At 36.0% G+C, this 20,398-nt stretch overlaps 1 protein-coding gene across 4 annotated transcripts; it reads left to right on the forward strand.

Annotated features, from left to right (window-relative positions):
- Positions 1–681: 681 nt before the first annotated feature.
- LOC140876372 (ATP-dependent DNA helicase 2 subunit KU70) lies at positions 682–19,678 on the forward strand. 4 transcript variants are annotated; one of them, XM_073280326.1, is made up of 20 exons: positions 682–814; positions 892–969; positions 1,768–1,884; positions 2,002–2,116; positions 3,343–3,448; positions 3,608–3,725; positions 3,868–3,951; positions 4,031–4,089; positions 4,630–4,763; positions 4,835–4,878; positions 5,045–5,121; positions 5,671–5,818; positions 6,455–6,516; positions 8,898–8,958; positions 9,293–9,385; positions 9,460–9,580; positions 9,937–10,039; positions 10,184–10,364; positions 11,405–11,510; positions 19,480–19,677. In XM_073280326.1, the coding sequence occupies exons 1-20, from the start codon at positions 752–754 to the stop codon at positions 19,560–19,562; spliced, it is 1,953 nt and encodes a 650-aa protein (XP_073136427.1). In that variant the 5' UTR covers positions 682–751; the 3' UTR covers positions 19,563–19,677. The 4 variants fall into 4 exon arrangements, with proteins under 4 accessions (XP_073136427.1, XP_073136429.1, XP_073136428.1 ...); XM_073280328.1 differs by lacking the exon at positions 1,768–1,884 and having other exon boundaries at positions 19,480–19,678; XM_073280327.1 differs by lacking the exon at positions 19,480–19,677 and having other exon boundaries at positions 11,405–11,655.
- The last annotated feature ends 720 nt before the right edge of the window (positions 19,679–20,398 follow it).

Below are 20,398 nucleotides of genomic sequence, written 5' to 3' on the forward strand. Positions count from 1 at the left end.
AGTGAGCATGATTTTTCAATTATTTTGGTCCGACGACAAGTGAATGAGTGAGTTCATGCTTTAGCTAAGCCTCATGTTCCTATGCTAATCCCACGGCTTGGAGCGGGTTTCCAAATAGTATTATTTCTCTTTTGTATCAGATGTGTAACAATCATACTCATTATTAATAAAATTTCAAGTTGTTGAGGCTTAAAAAAAAAATTCATTCAACGATGGTGTTATTTGAAATCCATTGTACTTCAATAATAATGTGAAAAAAAAAGTAAAATGTAGGACTGAAATTTGGTATATCATATCATTGTATCTAAATCAAATATATATTATATTATTATAATAGAGACACCGTAATTAACTAACTTTCAATTAATTGGTGAAACTTGAGTTTTAAGTGTTAGATGTTTATTTATTTACGAAAATTCCATCCACCTATAAAATCGATGTTTAGTTGCGTTTTAGTGAATATTTATTGAATTTTTTTAATATTACAATATTTTTTGTTTTCTTAAAAAAAAAAAAAAAAAGAAAATGTACAAACACACAAAAAATACAAGAAAATATTAATATTAGATTATTTATGTTTGTATTATTACGTTACCTTTGACATCAAGGGAAGCGTTTTATTTTTATTTATTTATATTTATATTTAAAAAAACATCCAGATCCAGGTATTTGAAGCACGTCAAAGCTTCTGAAAGAAGTAGAGCATATAATAAAAATAAGATTTGGCTTGCGACGTCGTATCACATTTCCGATGGATATCGATCCCGACGACGTATTCCGAGACGACGATGACCCGGAAGACCAATTCTATCAGGTTTTCTACTTTATACTATACTATACCATGCTCTCTCTCTCTCTCTTATCTAAATCTAAATAAAATAAAATGCGCAGGAAAGAGATGCAACCAAGGAGGAGCTGGTGTTTTTGGTCGATGCTTCACCCAAAATGTTCTTCACTACTTGCTCTTCGGTTCGCCTCTTTTTCTGCTTTTTTTTTTTGTTGCGTTGTTTTCTTCTGCTATACTGTTTTCTAATTCTGTATTTTTTATGTTTGGATTAGTTTGGTTTTTTGTGGGATTTTGTGTATAGGTTGTTTATTACAGATTATTTTTCAAATTTTGTTTTTGGGTTCTATATCAGCCAGTGTTGCAAGTAGCAATTTAGGTCACGAAATTATTGTTCCTACTTTTTGTCACATTTTGCATTAGTTTTATAAAGGATTATGGGCTATTTGTTGTTGATCTTGATTTGGACATTTGCTTAATTGAAGGAGTTGACCCGAGTTAGTTTTATTTGTATGTACTGAATATGGTAGGGGAACATAATTTCTCCTGGAAGCCTAAATCGGAGAGACCAGTGACTTTTGGTTTCTGTTATGCCCTTGTTTTGCCTGCTAAATTTTCCATGTGCTTGTTTTCTCTTGGATTCTTCTAACAAATTCTTCTTCTCCGGAGTGTGAGATACATGGAAGCACAATGCATTCCCTTGATGCCAAAAACAGTTTTCCTGTTGAACTTGAACTTGACAATGAGGAACCTGAAAATAGTGGATATCTGAAAAAATTTCTTGTTATATCCTTTGGTTTGTGGTCTAGGGCAATTGTTTCCAGTTATATTATGGATTCTGAACATACCATCCATTTCTTAAAAGTTGAGGCCTACTGCATTTTCCTGTCCTCCACGGACACACATGAAAGCAGTATCACCTTTTCTTTCACAGTCTTTACAAACAAGATGATGAATGTTCATTAACATGTCAATACTTTCAGGAAGATCAGAAGGATGTCACTCACTTTCAAATTGCTGTTCGTTGCATTGCACAGTCTTTGAAGACTCAAATAATTAATAGGTCTTATGATGAAGTTTCAATATGCTTCTTTAATACTGTATGCTTCTTTCTTCGAAAAATCTAGTTGTGTTATAGAAGCTCATCGCTCATCCCCTCATCTGGTCATAAATTTGCATCTTGAAGTTATCTAATTTATTTGTTCCTTGATTCCTAGAGGGAAAAGAAGAATTTGCAGGATTTAAATGGTGTGTTTGTTTTTAATGTTCCTGAACGTGAGGATTTGGATGCACCAACTGCTAGATTTATCAAAGAGTTCGACCGCATTGAAGGTCAATTATTAGTGGTCTTCTCTGAATTAACAGCCATTCATTTTATTGAACTGCTTGTGATATTTGGATCTCCAAAGTCCAAAGTTGTCTATTGATGATCACGCAAGTTGAAACTTGTGCTACTTCTGCTTTGTTTCTAATTACTTGCACTTTCTCAAAACATCATCACTTGCATATGTTTTATCAATCTTTGACTGCTGATCACGGGTGCAATCGAGCCGAGTCGAGCTCAACTCAATTTTAATTTTCCCAATTCGAACTCGATTGAGAAATCAACTTCATGCTCGAGCTCGACATGCGTACATATCGAGTTGCTCGAGCTCGAAAAATAAAATAGTGTCAATTATCACATAGTACATCACATAAATTTTAATATACATACATACATATGTGTGTATATATTTTATATATATATATATATATATATATATATAAATATATATATATAAATGTATATATATGTTTGAGTAGCTCAACTCTACTCAAGCTCGGTCAAACCAAGTTCGAGTTGAGTTTTGACCGAGTCACTCACGAGTAACTTGATTCACTTCCACCCCTACCAATGGTTACATGTTGATACTCTGTAAATTGTAATAACACCATTGCGGCAACAAGTAAAGTTTTCTTTGACATAATTTCTAATTTTCACTTACTCCTTATTAAGAAAATTTTGACGTTGTTGGTAGCCTCAAGCTCTGAATAACAATTGAGGTTTAGAAGGTAATAGGCTCTTAAATATTGAACATCAGTATCAAGCTTTGAGACCTTTATGATGGTTTCACGGCTCTACTAGCCAGCTCTGGAGCATCTGAAATAACAATCTATTTTATGGCAGAAACGTTTGACTGTTGTATTCTAGTACATATGGATATGGTGATAGATGAGAGTTTAGTAGTTATTAAATAGTTTGTGATTTTTGCTTTAATTTTTTATTTAAGTAAGTCAGTTATGTACTTATGTCTCATTAGCACCATATTTTTCATTTTTGGTGCTCTTATGCTCACGCATTTTTTTTTTGTCATATGTTCTCCGTTCTCGTGCAATGATTTTTTATGAGATGTTTTATGTTGCTTCTTAAGTAGGTTGAGTACATCTTAAATTTGCAATACACAGTTTCTTGAACATAGTTGCTAGATAATCATGTCTTTTTTTCTCCTTTTCATTATTCCTTATGGTTTCCTCAGTCTTGAGAATTTTTTTGTTGGCTGTGCTTTTAATGCATGCAGAAACATTTAGTAAAGAAATTGGGAGTAAATATGGCATTTTGTCTGGATCACGTGATAATTCTCTCTACAATGCTCTTTGGGTTGCACAGGGACTGCTGCGTAAAGGGTATGCTTTTTGTAACTATGCTTTTTTGTAAGATATTTTTTTTATTCAAATCCGAAATTGGGGGAGATAGGCTTATGATTTAGTATGTTGAAGACAACATCTGGTCATAATTCTTTAAAATATAAAACTTCTGGTAACATTGGGGATTTACTTCTCCAGGTCTGCAAAAACAGTTGACAAAAGGGTTCTGTTGTTTACGAATGAGGATGATCCTTTTGGGAGTATCAAAGGAGTAACAAAAATGGACATGATGAGAACTACACTTCAACGTGCCAAAGTAATGTCTCATTTGGGGCACAAACACCTTTAACTCAAATTTTTTACTCATTGACTTCTAGAAATTCAGAGATTTAAAAACTTTGTGCTATCAGAATGGTACACTCGTTCGTATAAGAAATGTTCTATTCGATTCTTTTCAGGATTCTCAAGATCTTCACATCTCAATTGAAGTCCTTCCCTTGAGTAGGCCCGGTGATGAGTTCAACCTGTCCACTTTTTACGTTGTATGTTCAGTCATAAGTGGATGCTCTGTGGTTTAAACTATTTAGTTTACTTTGTTCAATTCAACCGATATATATTCAGGAATTACTGGGGATGGAGGAAAATGAGCTGGCTCAGTTTAAGGCATTAGCAGGAGAGAGGTGTGAATTTGTTATTGTTTTTCGCTGTTTTCATGTCTATTCGATATTTCGCTCAAAGACCAGTAATTTAGAACTACAGATTTTGCTTTTGTCATAAATTTATGGTCAAGCATTTGATTATTCTTCTTTTTCTGGATATAGTCCAGATAATACCTCACATAAGGTATCTATATTGCAAGTAAAGAGTAAAATGTTATTGACAGCTGTTTGTCGGTTTCTTGGATATTTTGGTTTGACTGATACATTATATTTTAGTTAGCATTAGAAAATCACTTTAAAAAGTAGTTGAATGACACTGTACGTATGTCGTGAAAAAGAGAAGTAGGAAATGCATATTTTGAATCCTGTTTGCGATTATTATGATTTTATCATTTATGTTCAAAATGATATTTCTTAATTACTGTATCAATTGAAAAGTACATGAACGAGGACGGTTGGTTGTACAATGCTTGTATATTTTCTTGAAATATAAGATTCTTCAATTCATCTTCTGAAGCAAACAAAGCTTTCAAAGAGCATTTTTTAATCTAATTCTGACAGATTTGAAGACATGAATGATCAGCTCAGAAAGCGCATGTTCCGAAAGCGCAGAGTTCGAAGAATAAACTTCATCATCTCCGGTGGTGTGTGCATTGAGCTGAATACCTATGCTTTAGTTCGCCCAACCAACCCAGGTTTGTGGCTATATGTATTTGGTCAACCTATCTAGGTGAGTTTCCACTAAATTCTCTCTTATCGGTTGCAGGGACGATCACTTGGCTTGACTCAGTCACCAACCTTCCTCTACAGGTACTAAATCTTTGAATGTTAATTGACTAGATTTGTTTTCTATGAAATTAAGACCCCTCTTATACAAGTTTAGGAGTTCCATTCTTTTCAACTTGAAATAATCGTTTTAGTTGTGGTTGATTTGAAGCTTGCGATTCTAATATCAGTTTGTCATTGATGTTTGTAGACAGAAAGAGCTTTCATCTGTTCGGACACTGGTGCTCTGTTGCAGGAGCCGCCAAAACTTTTTCAGAGTTACAAGAAGTAAGGAAACTCTATTGAGTGAGCATTAGTTTATCACTTTACCAGGCTTTGAAAATGTACCTTCAAAGATTCCTGGTTCTCTATTTTCTTTTCTGGTGGATGCGTCAAATTTGATATACACTTTGTGGTTTGGTTTCTATGTGGTTGTTTATGAGTTTACTGGCATCGGTTGTTGGACTCTCAGTGTAAGGTCAAGTTTGATCTTTTCCATGTGTTGTATGTTTGTCATCACAAAGCTATGGCTTGTGTGAACGTGTGATTGTATGTTTTGATTTTTTAATTCAAGAGACAATTTTTAATTTAGGGTATGAAGATTTTGTTGCATGTATTTTATGAGACTACTAACGCCTACTACAAACAATTTGGGTGGATTTTTTTATTTATGAGCCATAGCTTGTAGCAATGCACTAAAATTAAAAATGTTGTCATGTTATCGAAGTTTTTTTTTTCTCATGGCCTTGGTCCCAGATGTTTGCTTTGTTTCAAACAAGCACTTGATTTTCACTCTAATACCATTTCCAAGGTTTTTACTGGGGTTGGTTTTTCCAGTGAGAGTGTCATGTTCTCGGCCAGTGAACTTTCTGAAATTAAGAGGGTTTCGACTGGACATCTTCGTCTTCTTGGGTTCAAACCTTTGAGTTGCTTAAAGGATTATCACAACTTGCGGCCATCGACCTTTGTTTTCCCAAGTGACGAGGTTACCTTTTCCATTCCTTCAATATGATTTCTATCATAGTTTATTAGTTTTATTGTTTTGATGGACTTGTATACGGTTCTCCAACGTGTGCTGTGAAATTTGTTTTGAAGTTTCTCTGTTTTTATGAGTAATAAACATTTTGATTTAAATAAAAGCACACTATATTAACTTTTTGGCTTTTGACAATTATGCTAATGCCATGTAGTTACCACGCACAATTACATCTTAATAGTATGTACTTAGAGTGAAGAATCATAAAAGGTCGAGTAGACCACAGTGGTTCTTTAATTTGGTTTGGTGAGTAGAACTATTGAATGTAGCACCTGCTCAAACTGTTGCACATCTTAAACGACGTATTCAACCTTCTGGTAAGCATGAGAACTCCCTGGTGAATTATGTCTATGGCTGTGGTCATTGTTTCCAACATCTTCAGCAGAAAAGTTGTTGACAGCCTCAAACTAATTGAACTTTATGGTGACCGTTATCAGAACGGTTTAAAGCTTTTTCAGTACTTTTATCTTTCTCTCCCATAGCAAGACTTCCTGAGAGTTGGTTCTCAGAAGATTTCTTAATGTTAGTAAGAATCTATTCCCACTGAACATCAAAACTTAAGACCTACATTCTGTTTTGGTGCAGGAAGTGATTGGAAGCACTTGTATTTTCATTGCTATTCACAGATCCATGTTGAAGCTGAAGCGGTGAGTTTTACCTCCATATGCATTTTGATGCATTTTTTTGGTTATATATTCATTTATGGAGTAACAATAACAATTTCTTCCCCGGAAATTTTGCTTTGAATGAATGGAAATACATTGTTTTTTTAATAAATGAATCAGAAGCAATTATTAACTTCTGAAAGCTATGAGGTACGGTTTTTCATCTTGCTTATATTCCTTGAAGTTTGCCAATTAATAGAGCCATCAAAACGGGGTAGTGTGGCGAGTCGTCCTGCCACTTGGGTGAGTTGAGAAACTACCAACCTAAACCAACCAGCCTATTGGTGGGGCGAGCCTGCCAGTTTTTAGGGCCAACCTGCCTATTTGGCACTTGGCAGGGTGGGCCTGGCTGAGCGGGCCTAGCCCATTTCGACGGCGCTACCCATCAACAGTGGAATAGACATATCTACAAATGTTTCCTTAAATATGCAATCACTTCAAGTCAATATCACTTTTCCTTCCATTCCCTTATTGTTATTGTTGTTATTTCTGTCATGGACTCAAACACTGCCATCCAGCCCATCATGCAAATGGGTCAAGCAGCAAAGCCCAAGGACATAATTACCAACGATTTAGTCATGGGAAATTTAAGAATAAACGGTAGAGGATCATGCAAGACTTTACGGATATGATTTTTATCCGCTTTCCATGTTGAGACTTAGATGGCATAATTTCAGAATTTAATTATGCAGTAAGCCACGCCTTACCTAAATAAGTGGCTCTTATTTTGTATTTAAATCGCTGAATTAATTAATAAAGGGATCATCTTGAATTCCAAATATCAACTCTTGCGTGAGATTGAGGGGTTCTCTCAAGGAACGAGCCCCTAAATTCTTTAATATAGGGAAACAAGGCCGAAAAAGTTGCAAACCTATCACGGATCTAAACGATCTACCAATCCATCGCCCAATAACTACATCCTTCTCCCAAGTTCATAACAAGTTGGCATCATCCTTCTCCCAAGTTCATAACAAGTTAACAAGTTCGTAACCAGATCCGTGGCTCGTGAATGTAAAAATCGTCTGTGACGATTTTCTTATGCTTCGTAGTTTTATGTCCCTGTTTACCTTTTTTTATTGAGTGATCCAGATCCGAGGCTCGAATAACGAGAGAACCTCACGATCTCTATGAAGATAATTGAGAATAAAACTTGAGCTGCTTGTTTATTTCATTCCAATGGTATAAATACAAGCAAGCACCTGATCTGGAATACAATATATGAAAAAGCTAAGGATAAAACCAATCCTAACAAATTGATAAAACCAATCCTAACTCTGGATAAATTTCCCAAGGAATAATCCATTTATTCAAATGATAACAAAAGATAAAACAACCAATCTTCTAAGATGCAAGTGATCTGCACCGTTTGGTTTGAGTGATAGGATAAGTAATCCATAGATAAGTAATATAATGTAAATTAAAAATAAATAATAAAAAATAGTTAATATATTATTTGATTTGATGGATAGATTATAATATATTTGATTTAATTGATGTAAAGTTATTAATTAATAAATAGATAAATAATATGACGAAAATAAGACGAAATTGATTGGGATAAGTTATACATAGATTAATAATACATCAAACCAAACAATGCCAATGAAAAAGCTAAGGATAAAACCAATCCTAACAAATTGATAAAACCAATCCTAACTCTGGATAAATTCCCCAAGGAATAATCCACTTATTCAAATGATAACAAAAGATAAAACAACCAATCTTCTAAGATGCAAGTGATCGGAATTTGCCATGGGTTCGTCTTTGATAAATTATGTCTTTTGGGCCTGGAGCATTATGGGCTGCCGAGGTCGTAACACATAATTTCAGAATTTAATTATGCAGTAAGCCACGCCTTACCTAAATAAGTTGCTCTTTTGTATTTAAATTGCTTAATCGATTTATAAAGGGATCATCTTGAATTCCAAATAAGCAACTCTTGCATGAGATCGAGGGGTTCTCTCAAGGAACGAGCCTCTAAATTCATTCAAAAAAATGGGGAAACAAGGCAGAAAAAACTCGCAAACCTATCACGGATCTAAACGATCTACCAATCCATCGCCCAATAACGAGATCCTTCTCCCAAGTTCATAACAATTTCATTGTTGTTGTTGCATTGTTGTACTGCAAAAGGTTTCAGATCATTACTCAAGTTTTTAGTACAAAGAGATAATGTGGCATGAAATGTGTTACTGTGCATGAAAGTTTGGAAATGGAGAAATAAAATTTTGTAAGACATCAACAGAAAATGTGAAAGTATGGTATGCAATAAGCAGCTTTTGAGAGCGTATGGTCAAGGAACTGTTAACATCTTTTTCACATTTTACCTTTTGTTTTCCTTAGTTAACCATTTTGAGTTGCAGTTTTGCAGTTGCATTTTATGGGAACCCCTCTCATCCTCGGTTGGTGGCTTTAGTCGCTCAAGTAAGTTATTTTATGTTATTAAGTGAAATTTTGTTGTGGTAATGTAAGCTGGTGAGCTTTATAAAGTTAGAACCCGATTAATGACTTCATGTGACATTACTCTTTTAGCTATGTATGTATTTTCATTGCTGAAACACAGATTAGTTGCTTTTTACTGTAGGAATGAAGGATATGATCTTCTATCCTGTTATCATTATAATCTTGACGGCTATTTCTGTACCTTTATTCTTATATTTCACTAACATATGATGTTTCTTAGTCTTATACTCTTATATTTCTACCCTTATATTTCTTAAACCATAACTTGAATATATGATTGTATGTAAAACTGCAGGAGGAGATAAGGAGTTCCAGTGGTCAGGTTGAGCCTCCTGGAATGCATATGATATATCTTCCATATTCTGATGACATAAGACCCATTGAAGAGGTAAAAGTATTTCTGTGACATTATTGTGTTTCTTGATAGCAGCCAGCTTTTAGTACATATGTAGTTGGTTGCAGCTTCACACTGAAGCAAATCCCATTGCTGCTCGAGCAACCGATGACCAAATAAAGAGTGCCTCTTCATTGGTGAAGCGTGTAGATTTGAAACAATTTTCAGTTTGCCAGTTTGCTAACCCAGGTAAGTTCCATCCTCCAAAGAACTTTCTCACAATTGCATGAACTCTGTTGTTTGAATTGGGTTTTTGTTATGGATTTGGATCCATAAAGGATTGCCTCATGTATTAACTTTTGAGAGTACCAGGAAATTTGTCTTTCACCAAAAAATAAGTCTAACAAAAATCTGCAATCATTAGTGAAAATACATTGTCCAATTTATGAGCTTATTAATACTTTTGTAGAATTGAAATCTTGAAGTCCTGCGATGACTTTTACACCTTTGCCATTGTGGACCACTATTAAGTTCAAGAAATTGCTATGCATTGGTTTGAAGCAGCCGTCTTTAGTGTGCCAGTGTTATCTCAATTCCTCTTGCAGCCTTGCAGAGACACTATGCAGTGTTACAGGCTCTAGCATTGGATGAAGATGATATGCCTGACATCAGAGATGAAACTCTCCCAGATGAAGAAGGCATGTCCAGGTAACAATTGATGACGAATAGAATACTTCGTACTGTACTTTTTTCCGATTGAATCTGAATGAAAAATTTAATAATTACTCACTCAGAAGTAAAATCTGCATGCTCTGTCATCTAAACCTCACTTGAGTTTTCTTTTTCGGGAAGACCGGGTATAGTTAAAGCAATGGAAGAATTCAAGCTCTCTGTCTATGGAGAAGATTATGAAGAGAATGATGTGGCTAGTGGAAAAACAAGCGAAGCATCCAAAAAAAGGAAAGCAATTGCTGGTAACGCAACAAAGGAGTATGGAAACTATGACTGGACCGACCTTGCAGACAATGGAAAGGTGGGAACAACCTTTCCTTCATCTATTAATTATATCCCCCTAGCCAAAAATATTTGTTGTCAAGATGAAAATGTTGAAAGTTGGACTTTAGACCTAACTCAACCCCAACCCCAAAAGCTAGCTCAAAGGAGGAGGATTGTCTTTGTCAATATATTAAACTCACATCATATTTACCCAACCAATGTGGAACACAACTAACACACTAGCACATCTCTTTTACGCTCAGGAATGAAATGACTGGAGCGTTGATACATTAATGGGTAACCCAATTATGCGCAGTCCAACACATAACAGTGGAACCTGAGTTCTGATACCATGTTGAAATTTGGACTTGCATCTAACTTAACTCCAAAAGCTAGCTCAATGGGGGGGGGGGGGGGGGAGTTGTCTTGGTCTATGTATTAAACTCTCAGGATATTTATCCAACCGATGTGGGATACAACATAAATGTGATGCACTCTTAAGAGAAGCAAGTTAGGTTACTAGTCTTAATAATACCGTGCAAATCTATTACTGTTTTTTTTTTTGAACGAGCAAATCTATTACTGTATACATAGTATATGAAGTGAGAATTTCAATTTTTTTAAATTCAAAGATGTGTTGCATGTGGAGATCAAGTGAATTTAAACAACAAGAGCTTAAAAGGGGTGTCTGTTTTTGCACTTGACCTGGAGAGGATGAATGTTGAACATTTTGCGAGTATGTTATCATTTATGCTGCTACAGGAATAACACCTTGAAATTGTTTTAAAAAAAAAGTCGGAAAAGGTTTGGCATTAGTGTGACATAGATTACTGCTTCTCTGTTCTTGCTCCATCGTTAATTAGCTATGAACTACTTCTGGAACAGAGGATGATTGCGGTTTAAGGGGCATACAACATTTTTGTTTATAGTTACTGTTTTAGATAATTTGCTCCAAAAAATCGCTCTAATTTTTAGTTGGAGCAAGGGGGCTCGATGCGAAAAAAAAATCCAATATAGTTGCTGTCGATTTCATTAACCTGTAACAATCCTCATTTGTTTACTCACCATGTTTGGCAGTTGAAGGATCTGACCGTTGCGGAGCTGAAATACTACCTGAATGTGAACAACCTTCCTGTCACTGGGAAAAAGGAAGCTCTCATTAGCAGAATCTTAACCCATATGGGTAAATGAATATTGTAAATTATGATCATGCTTTTTTGTTGTTCTACTTGAGTTCGACTCTTTAAAATGAATGCTGAATGATGTCGTTTTGAATGCCTCTGGTTTAGAGTGGTATATAAATTAATCGAATCAGTTTTGTAATGAAACGCGGAGAAAAAAGAAATACTAAAACCATACTGATGATGTTTGATAAAAAAGAGTGCCCGGGCTATCAAGGGTAGTATAGTGGGCTTGACGAGCTGACCGGGCTAGTAGAGATGAAGTGTGGTTTATCCCTCCTTGATCGAGATGATCTGTACACAAGGGAAAGAAATGAAAGCACGTTAGTGGGACGCCGGAAGGTTTTTCGGCGGGGCCACTCCGATGCTTAAGTCAGACTCAGAAATAGAGTGGGCTTCAGGTAAAATGAATATAGTGCTTTGGAATTTTTTATGAACATACCTCTACAAACACCTGAGGCAAGGTATTTATAAGTTTTGGAGTGAGAGAGTCACTCCGCATTTCCAGGGTAGTGGCCACGATCTGGGTATAAGTCTTGGAGTGAGAGAGTCACTCCGCATTTCTAGGGTAGTGGCCACGATCTGGGTCGTGGGTGCAAGAGTTGCTCACGTTTACCTGTCACACACGATGAAGCCGAAAGGCTCGGGATTATGGCAATCGTGGGGATCATGCCCTGGAGAAATGAGCTTTGTCTAAGTCATGAAGACCTGGTCCTCCCGGGATCCTGGAGCTCCAGGTCTGCCTTTATACATCCCTAACGTCCCTGACTCGGTATAGCTCTGATCATTGCCCTGACTAGCATCCCTGATGCTTCTGCTTCTCCTTAGCCCTGATACCCCTGACTTTCCGGGATATCACCACTCCTCCCTAAAAATAGTCGGGCTAGAACCCTGTTCGCTGTTCTGACTAGCATCCCTGATGCTTCTGCTTCTTCTTAGCCCTGATACCCCTGACTTCCCGGGATATCACCACATACATATACCTTGATTGGTATCACATATCACAAGAAACAAGTGAGTAATGAAAATATAGAAGACTCTTGATAATTCTACTCTATTTAAGAAACTTGTCATCATCTTCATGTATTATATATTAGGAGTGTTATTTACACTCTAAAATGTGTTAATAACACTTCATCTTAATTAATGTAATATTGAACAAATATACATTTAGGATCCGCTTGGTACTTGTGATGAGATTATTAATTGAAATAGATTAAATCGGATATGTATTAAATGAGATAAAATTTTATATTGTTTGGTTCATTTTTTGGGTTGAAGATAAAATGGTGGGCACTTTATGTACTGACGAAAATACCCTTCTGCCATTTAATTCTTCTCATCGGAGTTGAAATCTATATTTTCTCCTCCCAAATCTTCTATTGTTTTACCTTTGCCCTACTTTATTTTCAGAGTCCACAAGATTTAGCCTTCTGTGTGCCAAAATATTAAACATAAACTAATAATAAATAAAGAACTGAAAAGAAGGCAAAGTAATTGGCTCGGTTGACTGAAATGATGGAACATAGATTAAGCAAAACATCCAAGACATCGCCTTGGATGATACCGATGTGTGTTCACTGTTAAAATATCTTGCTCCGAGAGAAAATGGAATTTGACTTCCGTAAAATTAATCAAGTGTATACAAAAGTCTATCTTTTGAATCTAACACACACCTATTTATATGAACTCATTTCTTATTTACAAAACACGATATTAGAAACACGACTTTTAATACTCCCCTCAAGCTTGATATATATTTGTAATACCAAGCTTGCTTAACAAAAAAGTGTGTTGAACTCTTCCCAATGCCTTCGTAAATATATTTGCGAGTTGCTCGTTTGTTGGAATATAGGCTGTCTTGATTGTCTTTTCTTGTATCTTCTCTCTCACCAAGTGACAATCTATTTCTATGTGCTTTGTTCTTTCATGAAATATGGGATTGGCTGCTATGTGTATGGCAGATTTATTGTCACAGTGTAGCACGGTTGGTTGTGATAGAGGTACTCCCATATCTGTCAACAAGCCTTTTATCCATGTTATTTCACAAGTAGTATTGGCCATAGATCCGTATTCAGCTTCTGCTGATGATCTAGAAATTGTACATTGTTTCTTTTTCTTCCATGAAACTAGAGAATCTCCCAACTTGATGCAATAACCAGTGATTGATCTCCTTGTCATGGGACAAGTCCCCCAATCTGAATCACAAAATGCTTTCATCTCAAAAGAGTTCTTAGATGACAATAAAATTCCAAGTTCGGGTGCTGTTTTTAAATATCTCAAGATTCGAATCGCTTAAACCATGTGAGATTCCTTTGGTTCTTGCATAAACTGACTTAATGTCTGCACAGCAAAACATATATCTGGGCGCGTGACAGTGAGATATATCAACTTTCCAATAAGCCTCCTATATGCCCCTGGATCTGTGAGATGAGCATCACTAGAATTGCTCTGTCCAGCACCAACATCAAACTCTTTGGTTGTCAATCTCAAGTTCTGTTCCATGGGTGTTTCACAAGGTTTAGCTGCTGACAACCCAGCCTCTGAAATCAATTCTAAAGCGTATTTTCTTTGACTCAGACTGATCCCTTTCTTTGATCTTGCTACTTCAATGCCTAAGAAGTGTTTGAGCGGTCCAAGATCTTTAATATTAATCTTGGAATGCAAATATGTTTTAAGATCTGAAATGAAGTCACTATTGCTGCCCGTTATCACTATGTCATCAACATAAACTAGGAGAATAGTAACAACCTTATTATCTTTCTTGACAAACAAAGAACGATCATTCGGTGACTGATGATATCCGGCGCCAAGCATGATTTTAGCAAACTTAAAATTCCATTGTCTAGAGGCCTGCTTCAGCCCATACAAGGATTTGAGTAATCGACATACCTTAGACTCCCCCTGAGGACCAAAGCCTTGTGGGAGTTGCATATATATTTCTTCATCGATAGCACCTTGAAAAAATGCATTGGTGACATCCATTTGATGAAGAGGCCAATTCAATTGAGCCGCAAGAGTGAGTAAACATCGGACAGTCACAATTTTAGCAACAAGAGAAAATGTATCAAGGTAATCAATTCCATATTGTTGAGTGTATCCTTTGGCCACAAGGCGTTCCTTGTACCGATCAATACTTCCATCGGCCTTGTGCTTAATTTTATATACCCATTTGTTGCCAATTGCGGTTTTCCCTGGTGGAAGAGAAACGATTTTCCAAGTTCCATTGAACACTAAAGCAGATAACTCTTCATCCATAGCAGCCTGCCAATAGAGATTAGTGACTGCTTCTTGATAGATACGAGGTTCTTGAGTGGCAGACAAATTAGTAAGGAAATCTTGATACAGAGGAGCAAGATTAGAATAGAAAACAAAGTCCGAGATAAGATAGGGATTATGGGCAGAATTATGTAAAGTATGACAAATATAGTCACTTGTCCAGATGGGTGGACGAGAAGATCTAGTAGAGTGACGAAGAGGCAGAGAAGATGGAGGAGGAATAGATGGAGTAGGTATTGTGGCATCATCATCAAAAAACATGGTTTGATCAGGAGGAAATATAGGGGCTGAAGGTGTAGGAGTAGCAAAAGGGAAAATGTGTTAAAAAAACGAACATCCCGAGAAATAAAAAATCTATTAGTGGAGAGATGAAGGAGCTTGTAGCCTTTTTGATGAGGGGAATAGCCTAAGAAAACACATTAAGCTGCTCGAGGAGAAAATTTATCCCCATGTGGTAAAAGAGATGCATAACAAAGGCAACCCAAAACTTATAAATGATCATAGGACGGCTGCCGATTAAACAACATTTCGAAAGGAGTTTTATTGGCTAAAAGTGGTGTGGGAATATGATTGACAATATGGCAAGCAGTGAGGACACAATCCCCCCAAAACCTATGTGAAAGAGATGCCTGAAACTTTAAGGCTCGAGCAAGTTCAAGAATGTGACGATGTTTACGTTCAACCTGACCATTTTGTTGTGGTGTGTATGGACAAGAACTTTGATGAATGATGCCAAAAGATGTGAAAAATTCAGTACACTCTCTTTCAAAAAAATCAAGTGCATTATCAGTGCAAATGACTTTAATGGTTGTAGGGAATTTATTTTTGACAAGAGCTACAAATTCTTTGATAAATCGTAACACATCCAGTTTAGATTGCATCAAATAAACCCAAGTGACCCGTGTGTATTCATCAACTATCGTGAGAAAAAATCTTTTTCCATGATAAGTTGGATGATCGAAGGGACCCCAAATATCCATGTGTATAAGTTCAAAAGGAGCAGTAAAAGAAGAAAAACTCGAAACAGGAAATGGTAAACGTGTTTGTTTAGAAAGATGACAAATGTTACATGGGGAAAGCTCAAGATTACCAGATATAAAAGACAACAACTTCATTCTAGATAAAGAAATATGTCCTAAACATTGATGCCAAATAGTATTCTTAGAGGTGATATCAGTATCACGACTAGTAACTAAAGTATGACACTAAGAAGTTTTAGTACTATTAGTAGTAGAATGCGATGTGTCAGATCCAAGATGAAGACTGGAGGAAGCAATTTAGTAGAGGCCATGTTTTTCTTTACCAATCCCCACAATCTTCCCACTGCATAGGTCCTGAAAGATGCAAAAATGGGGATAAAAAACACGGAAAAATTAGCTCTTTGGTAAGACGAGAAACTGAAAGCAGATTGTGATGAAAATCTGGAACATGAAGGACATTGGAAAGAACACTAGAATTGGAAAGAAAAACAGAGCCAATCGTTGAAACCTTTGTAGTACTACCATTAGGCAATCGAACAACCCCAATAGGAGAGCTATATGGAGAGAGTTATGCAAAAGAATATCATGACCAACCATATGATCATTTGCACCGGTGCCAATAATCCATGTAGAAGTTAAGTTGGAAGAAGGAAATGATTGACAACCTGCCATGTTAACCATAGGTGCGCAAGTATTATCTGGTGCTTGCTCAGTCTGCAGAAGCTTCAATATAGCAACATACTGATCAGGAGTGAACATTCCAGCAGAAGAAATATGTTTTCTCATCTGGTCTTCTTTAATAAGATCATTTCTAGACATGTTAGCATGACCAATAGATTTAGATTGCTTTGGACTATCCCTGGAATATGTAAAATTTTGACCTCTTCCTGATCCTTTATAGAGACGATGCCCAGGAGGGTAACCAACAAGTTTGAAACATGTTGCTTTAATATGCCCTGGCCAGTTGCAATATACACAATGCAATGGATCTTTCTTCCTAGCTTCAGGATTATTCTGTGATGAGTAAAAAGCAGAGGTTCCGAGATCAGATATTGATGGAGCTGAAACCATCAAGGAACGATGATATTCTTCCTGTGAAATGAGAGCAAATGCTTGACCTACGGTGGGGAGAGGATCCATAAGTAAAATCTGACTCCGAACATGAGAAAAACTGTCATTGAGTCCCATAAGAAATTGGAGTAACTTGTTTTGTTGATCATGCTCAACGTACTTCTTCGCAGAATCACACTCATAGGTAGGTAAAGCAACAAAGGAAGAATACTCATCCCACAATTGTCTCAATTTAGAGTAATATGAAGTGACAGTAACATTGCCTTGCACCAAACGATTGAGTTCTCGATGAATTGAAAAAATCCTAGAGCCATTCACTCTATCAAATCGCTCTTTAAAATCTTTCCAAACATTGAAAGCATCAGAGGAATAAACAATTCCTCCAAAAATCTCCTTAGATACAGAGTTTAGAATCCAAGAGAGTACCAATGCATTACAGAGCTCCCATGCCGGTAAAGTAATAGATCCAGCTTCAGGACGTTGATAACTCCCATCGATGAAAGCGATTTTGTTCTTAGCACGCAAACAAATCAACATAGCACGACTCCAAATACCGTAATTCTCAGATCCAGTAAGATGCTCAGAAATTAAATTCAACCCCGGTGTATCCGATTGGGCCAAATACAGAGGATCGTGGATGTTTAGATGCGCCGCCAAGAAAGATCCAAATGCAGAAAATGAGTTGAAGAAGAACTCAGTAACCGTCAGCGGAAGCGATCGAGAATTCAAAAAGAGAAAAAATGGTTTTCTCTGATGCCATGTTAAAATATCTTGCTCCGAGAGAAAATGGAATTTGTCTTCCGTAAAATTAATCAAGTGTATACAAAAGTCTATCTTTTGAATCTAACTAACACCTATTTATATGAACTCATTTCTTATTTACAAAACACGATATTAGAAACACGACTCTTAACATTCACTGTACAGAGGTCGTCTTCGATGCACAGCGCAACAGCTACGCAAATCTGGAATCCTTAGCTCGATTTACACCAATTCTGTAAAATCCAAAAGTCCACTAACTCGATCACAAAAAGTTTTAAATGATTTATATGATTTTATGCATTTTATTCATGATATTTAAATGTTAAGTTTAAATTATGTGATGTTATGATATGCCTGATATTTAATGTTTTGCAAGATAGTTTAAATTTTTAGGTTTGGAAATTATTCTGGACTGAAGGAACGAGACTAGCCTTCGATGGAAATTAAGAAAATGTTTTATGATTAATGTAAATTTTAAAGTTGATGCAGTGTTATTTTATTAGTTGGGTGCATTAAATTTTAAAAGTTAGTATTTGAGACTAACGAGCCGACTTTCAAGCTCATTGGTCACAAACAGTTTAGCATCAAAAGTCTTTCTCACTTTTGGACGCCGCCTTCTCCTTATCTCCCCTTTCATGTTCAAACATCTTCCAAGGTTAGAAGCGAGTTCTTTAGTGTTCGAGGCTAGATCATTCCCAAGGTGCAGATTAAATTCAAACGTCAGCATTCAAACAAGTTTTTAACATTTTGAAACCATCATTCAAGAGTATAGGTATTTTTGCTTTGAACCCTATGTGTATGTGTCGTTTTTATGCATGATTTATGAGAAACTTTATGAGCATAATTAGAATCGTGAAGCGTGATTCGTTCCTGATGTCTTTGGTGAAAGTTTATTGAAATGTTGATGGATTTAGATGTGAAGATTCAGAATTTTGGTGTGTGTATGGTATATATGGAGGTTTTGAATCAAACTTTTGAAAAGATGGATTGTTTGATGGATTCCTTCCTTGTTTTTAAAGTTTTTATGGCTTGCAACCGTTCTTTTTAAGTGTGGGAGAGTATTTTCTCAAAAGTGGTCGAAAAGGGGTCGAAAGAGGTCGGAATGACCACATTTTTGTTCAAGTCGTGCAGCGCCGACCTGCCTAAAAACCTCTGGCAGATCGCGTCACACCTAGGCATGATAGGGCGGCGCCGGCTCGTGCCGGTTTTCCGCCCTTGCGGGAAACGTTCTGTCCAACGAATTTTACTTTACGTATTTGAAGTCCAAAATTCAAGTTTATGATATTTTAAGCTATTTTAATTGTTTTTAAGATGTTCTATTGGAAAAAGTTTCAAATTCAAATGTCCGAGACGGACGAAGCAACTCACGTGGATCGATTAAGTTATATAATGCATCTATATGTTATATTCCTTCATGAAAATTATGTTATTGTGAAAGTCATGAAATTTTATGTGGTATTATATGCATGAATGAGTTTACCTTAGTTTAGCAAGCATGACATTTATCACGAAAGTTTAAAAGCATGATATGACAAAGTTATGACGTAATGATGCATGAAATTATTTTGATGTTATACATGACTTTTTGGTGGCAATACGAGATTGGTGCTTCGGGATGAACTCCGAGGATGACTTTTTCCAAACTACGTGCTCACAAGAATGTTAGGACTGTCACCCTGGGATGAGATCCGGGGATGACCTTTCCAAATGATGTGCTCATAATGACGGTTTCCACAAATGCATGTATCCCATCACCCTAAGTGTCAAGTTTTTATGTTCTTATCATGTTATGCCACTGCATTACGTTTCAAGTTTTTAAAATGAGTTTGTATGCATATTTTTGCCGAGTCTTTAGACTCACTATACTTGAATGGTGCAGGTAATGATGACCTTGACTATTTTATTTATGAGTATGAAGTTCGAAATGAAGAGCTGACGGTCACGCCGATGAGAGATGCATGAGCACTGTGTCATATGAAATGTTTTATTGTGCACATTTTACTTTATTTTATTGTGAAGAAAAAACAAGTTTTCTTACTTTTATGTTGGTAACGCGGTGGAGAAATGTTACATTCATTTTTTAGTGCACAATTACCCCCTTTTTATAAATATTTTATTTTCCAAAAATTTTCCCAAAATTTTAAAGAATGTTTTTTTTAGTAGCGTTCTTGAGTTTTGGGACGTTACAAATTCGAAAGCTCAACAAACTAGTACATAGATCTTGTATTTGACGGGGAAGAGAACATGTTCATCGTAGAAATCGTGAATTGAAATAGAAAAGGGAAAATGTCTCATACCTTCGCGAAGAACGCAGCTGAAGTGTGCGATGGAGAAATGATTGTGGGGTGAGCAAGCACTCAGATTCTTGTTTAGGGAAAAGGTAGAAGTGTCTACTGGGTGTAATAAGACACACTGTAGAAATTGGCTTGTTAATACACAATTTTTTTTCCGATACAATGCAATAGTCATGGGCCGACAGTTATCTCAAATTCAGATAAAAACGAGTCAAGCAACAAATTTTTAAATTATCAAGGCCTAATCAATGCTACCAAACTTAGCCTTATAGTATTATTCCATATATAATAGATTTTGATTACCTAAAATAAACTAAAATATAATATGTTGTCAACTTCTAAAATTTAATAATTTAAAGTTTTTCACATATTTAGTCGTATATAAACAAATATAAGATTAAAATACAGTACAAAACATTGAATTTGAGATAACTGTCGGCTAAGTTTTTTCTCGGAGGAAATTCGGTAAAAAAACATTGAAAATGCAGTACTAATACATGATAT

The sequence above is a fragment of the Henckelia pumila genome, chromosome 1 (assembly GCF_033568475.1).
Source record: "Henckelia pumila isolate YLH828 chromosome 1, ASM3356847v2, whole genome shotgun sequence".
NCBI classification, from domain to species: Eukaryota; Viridiplantae; Streptophyta; class Magnoliopsida; order Lamiales; family Gesneriaceae; genus Henckelia; species Henckelia pumila.

Bases quoted from the DNA above. Each gene is read 5' to 3' on its own strand.
- LOC140876372 (XM_073280326.1), top strand. From the start codon at position 752: ATGGATATCGATCCCGACGACGTATTCCGAGACGACGATGACCCGGAA. The intron at 970-1,767 runs GTTCGCCTCTTT...CAATACTTTCAG, and splicing joins TCTTCACTACTTGCTCTTCG to GAAGATCAGAAGGATGTCAC. The intron at 1,885-2,001 runs GTATGCTTCTTT...CTTGATTCCTAG, and splicing joins CAATATGCTTCTTTAATACT to AGGGAAAAGAAGAATTTGCA.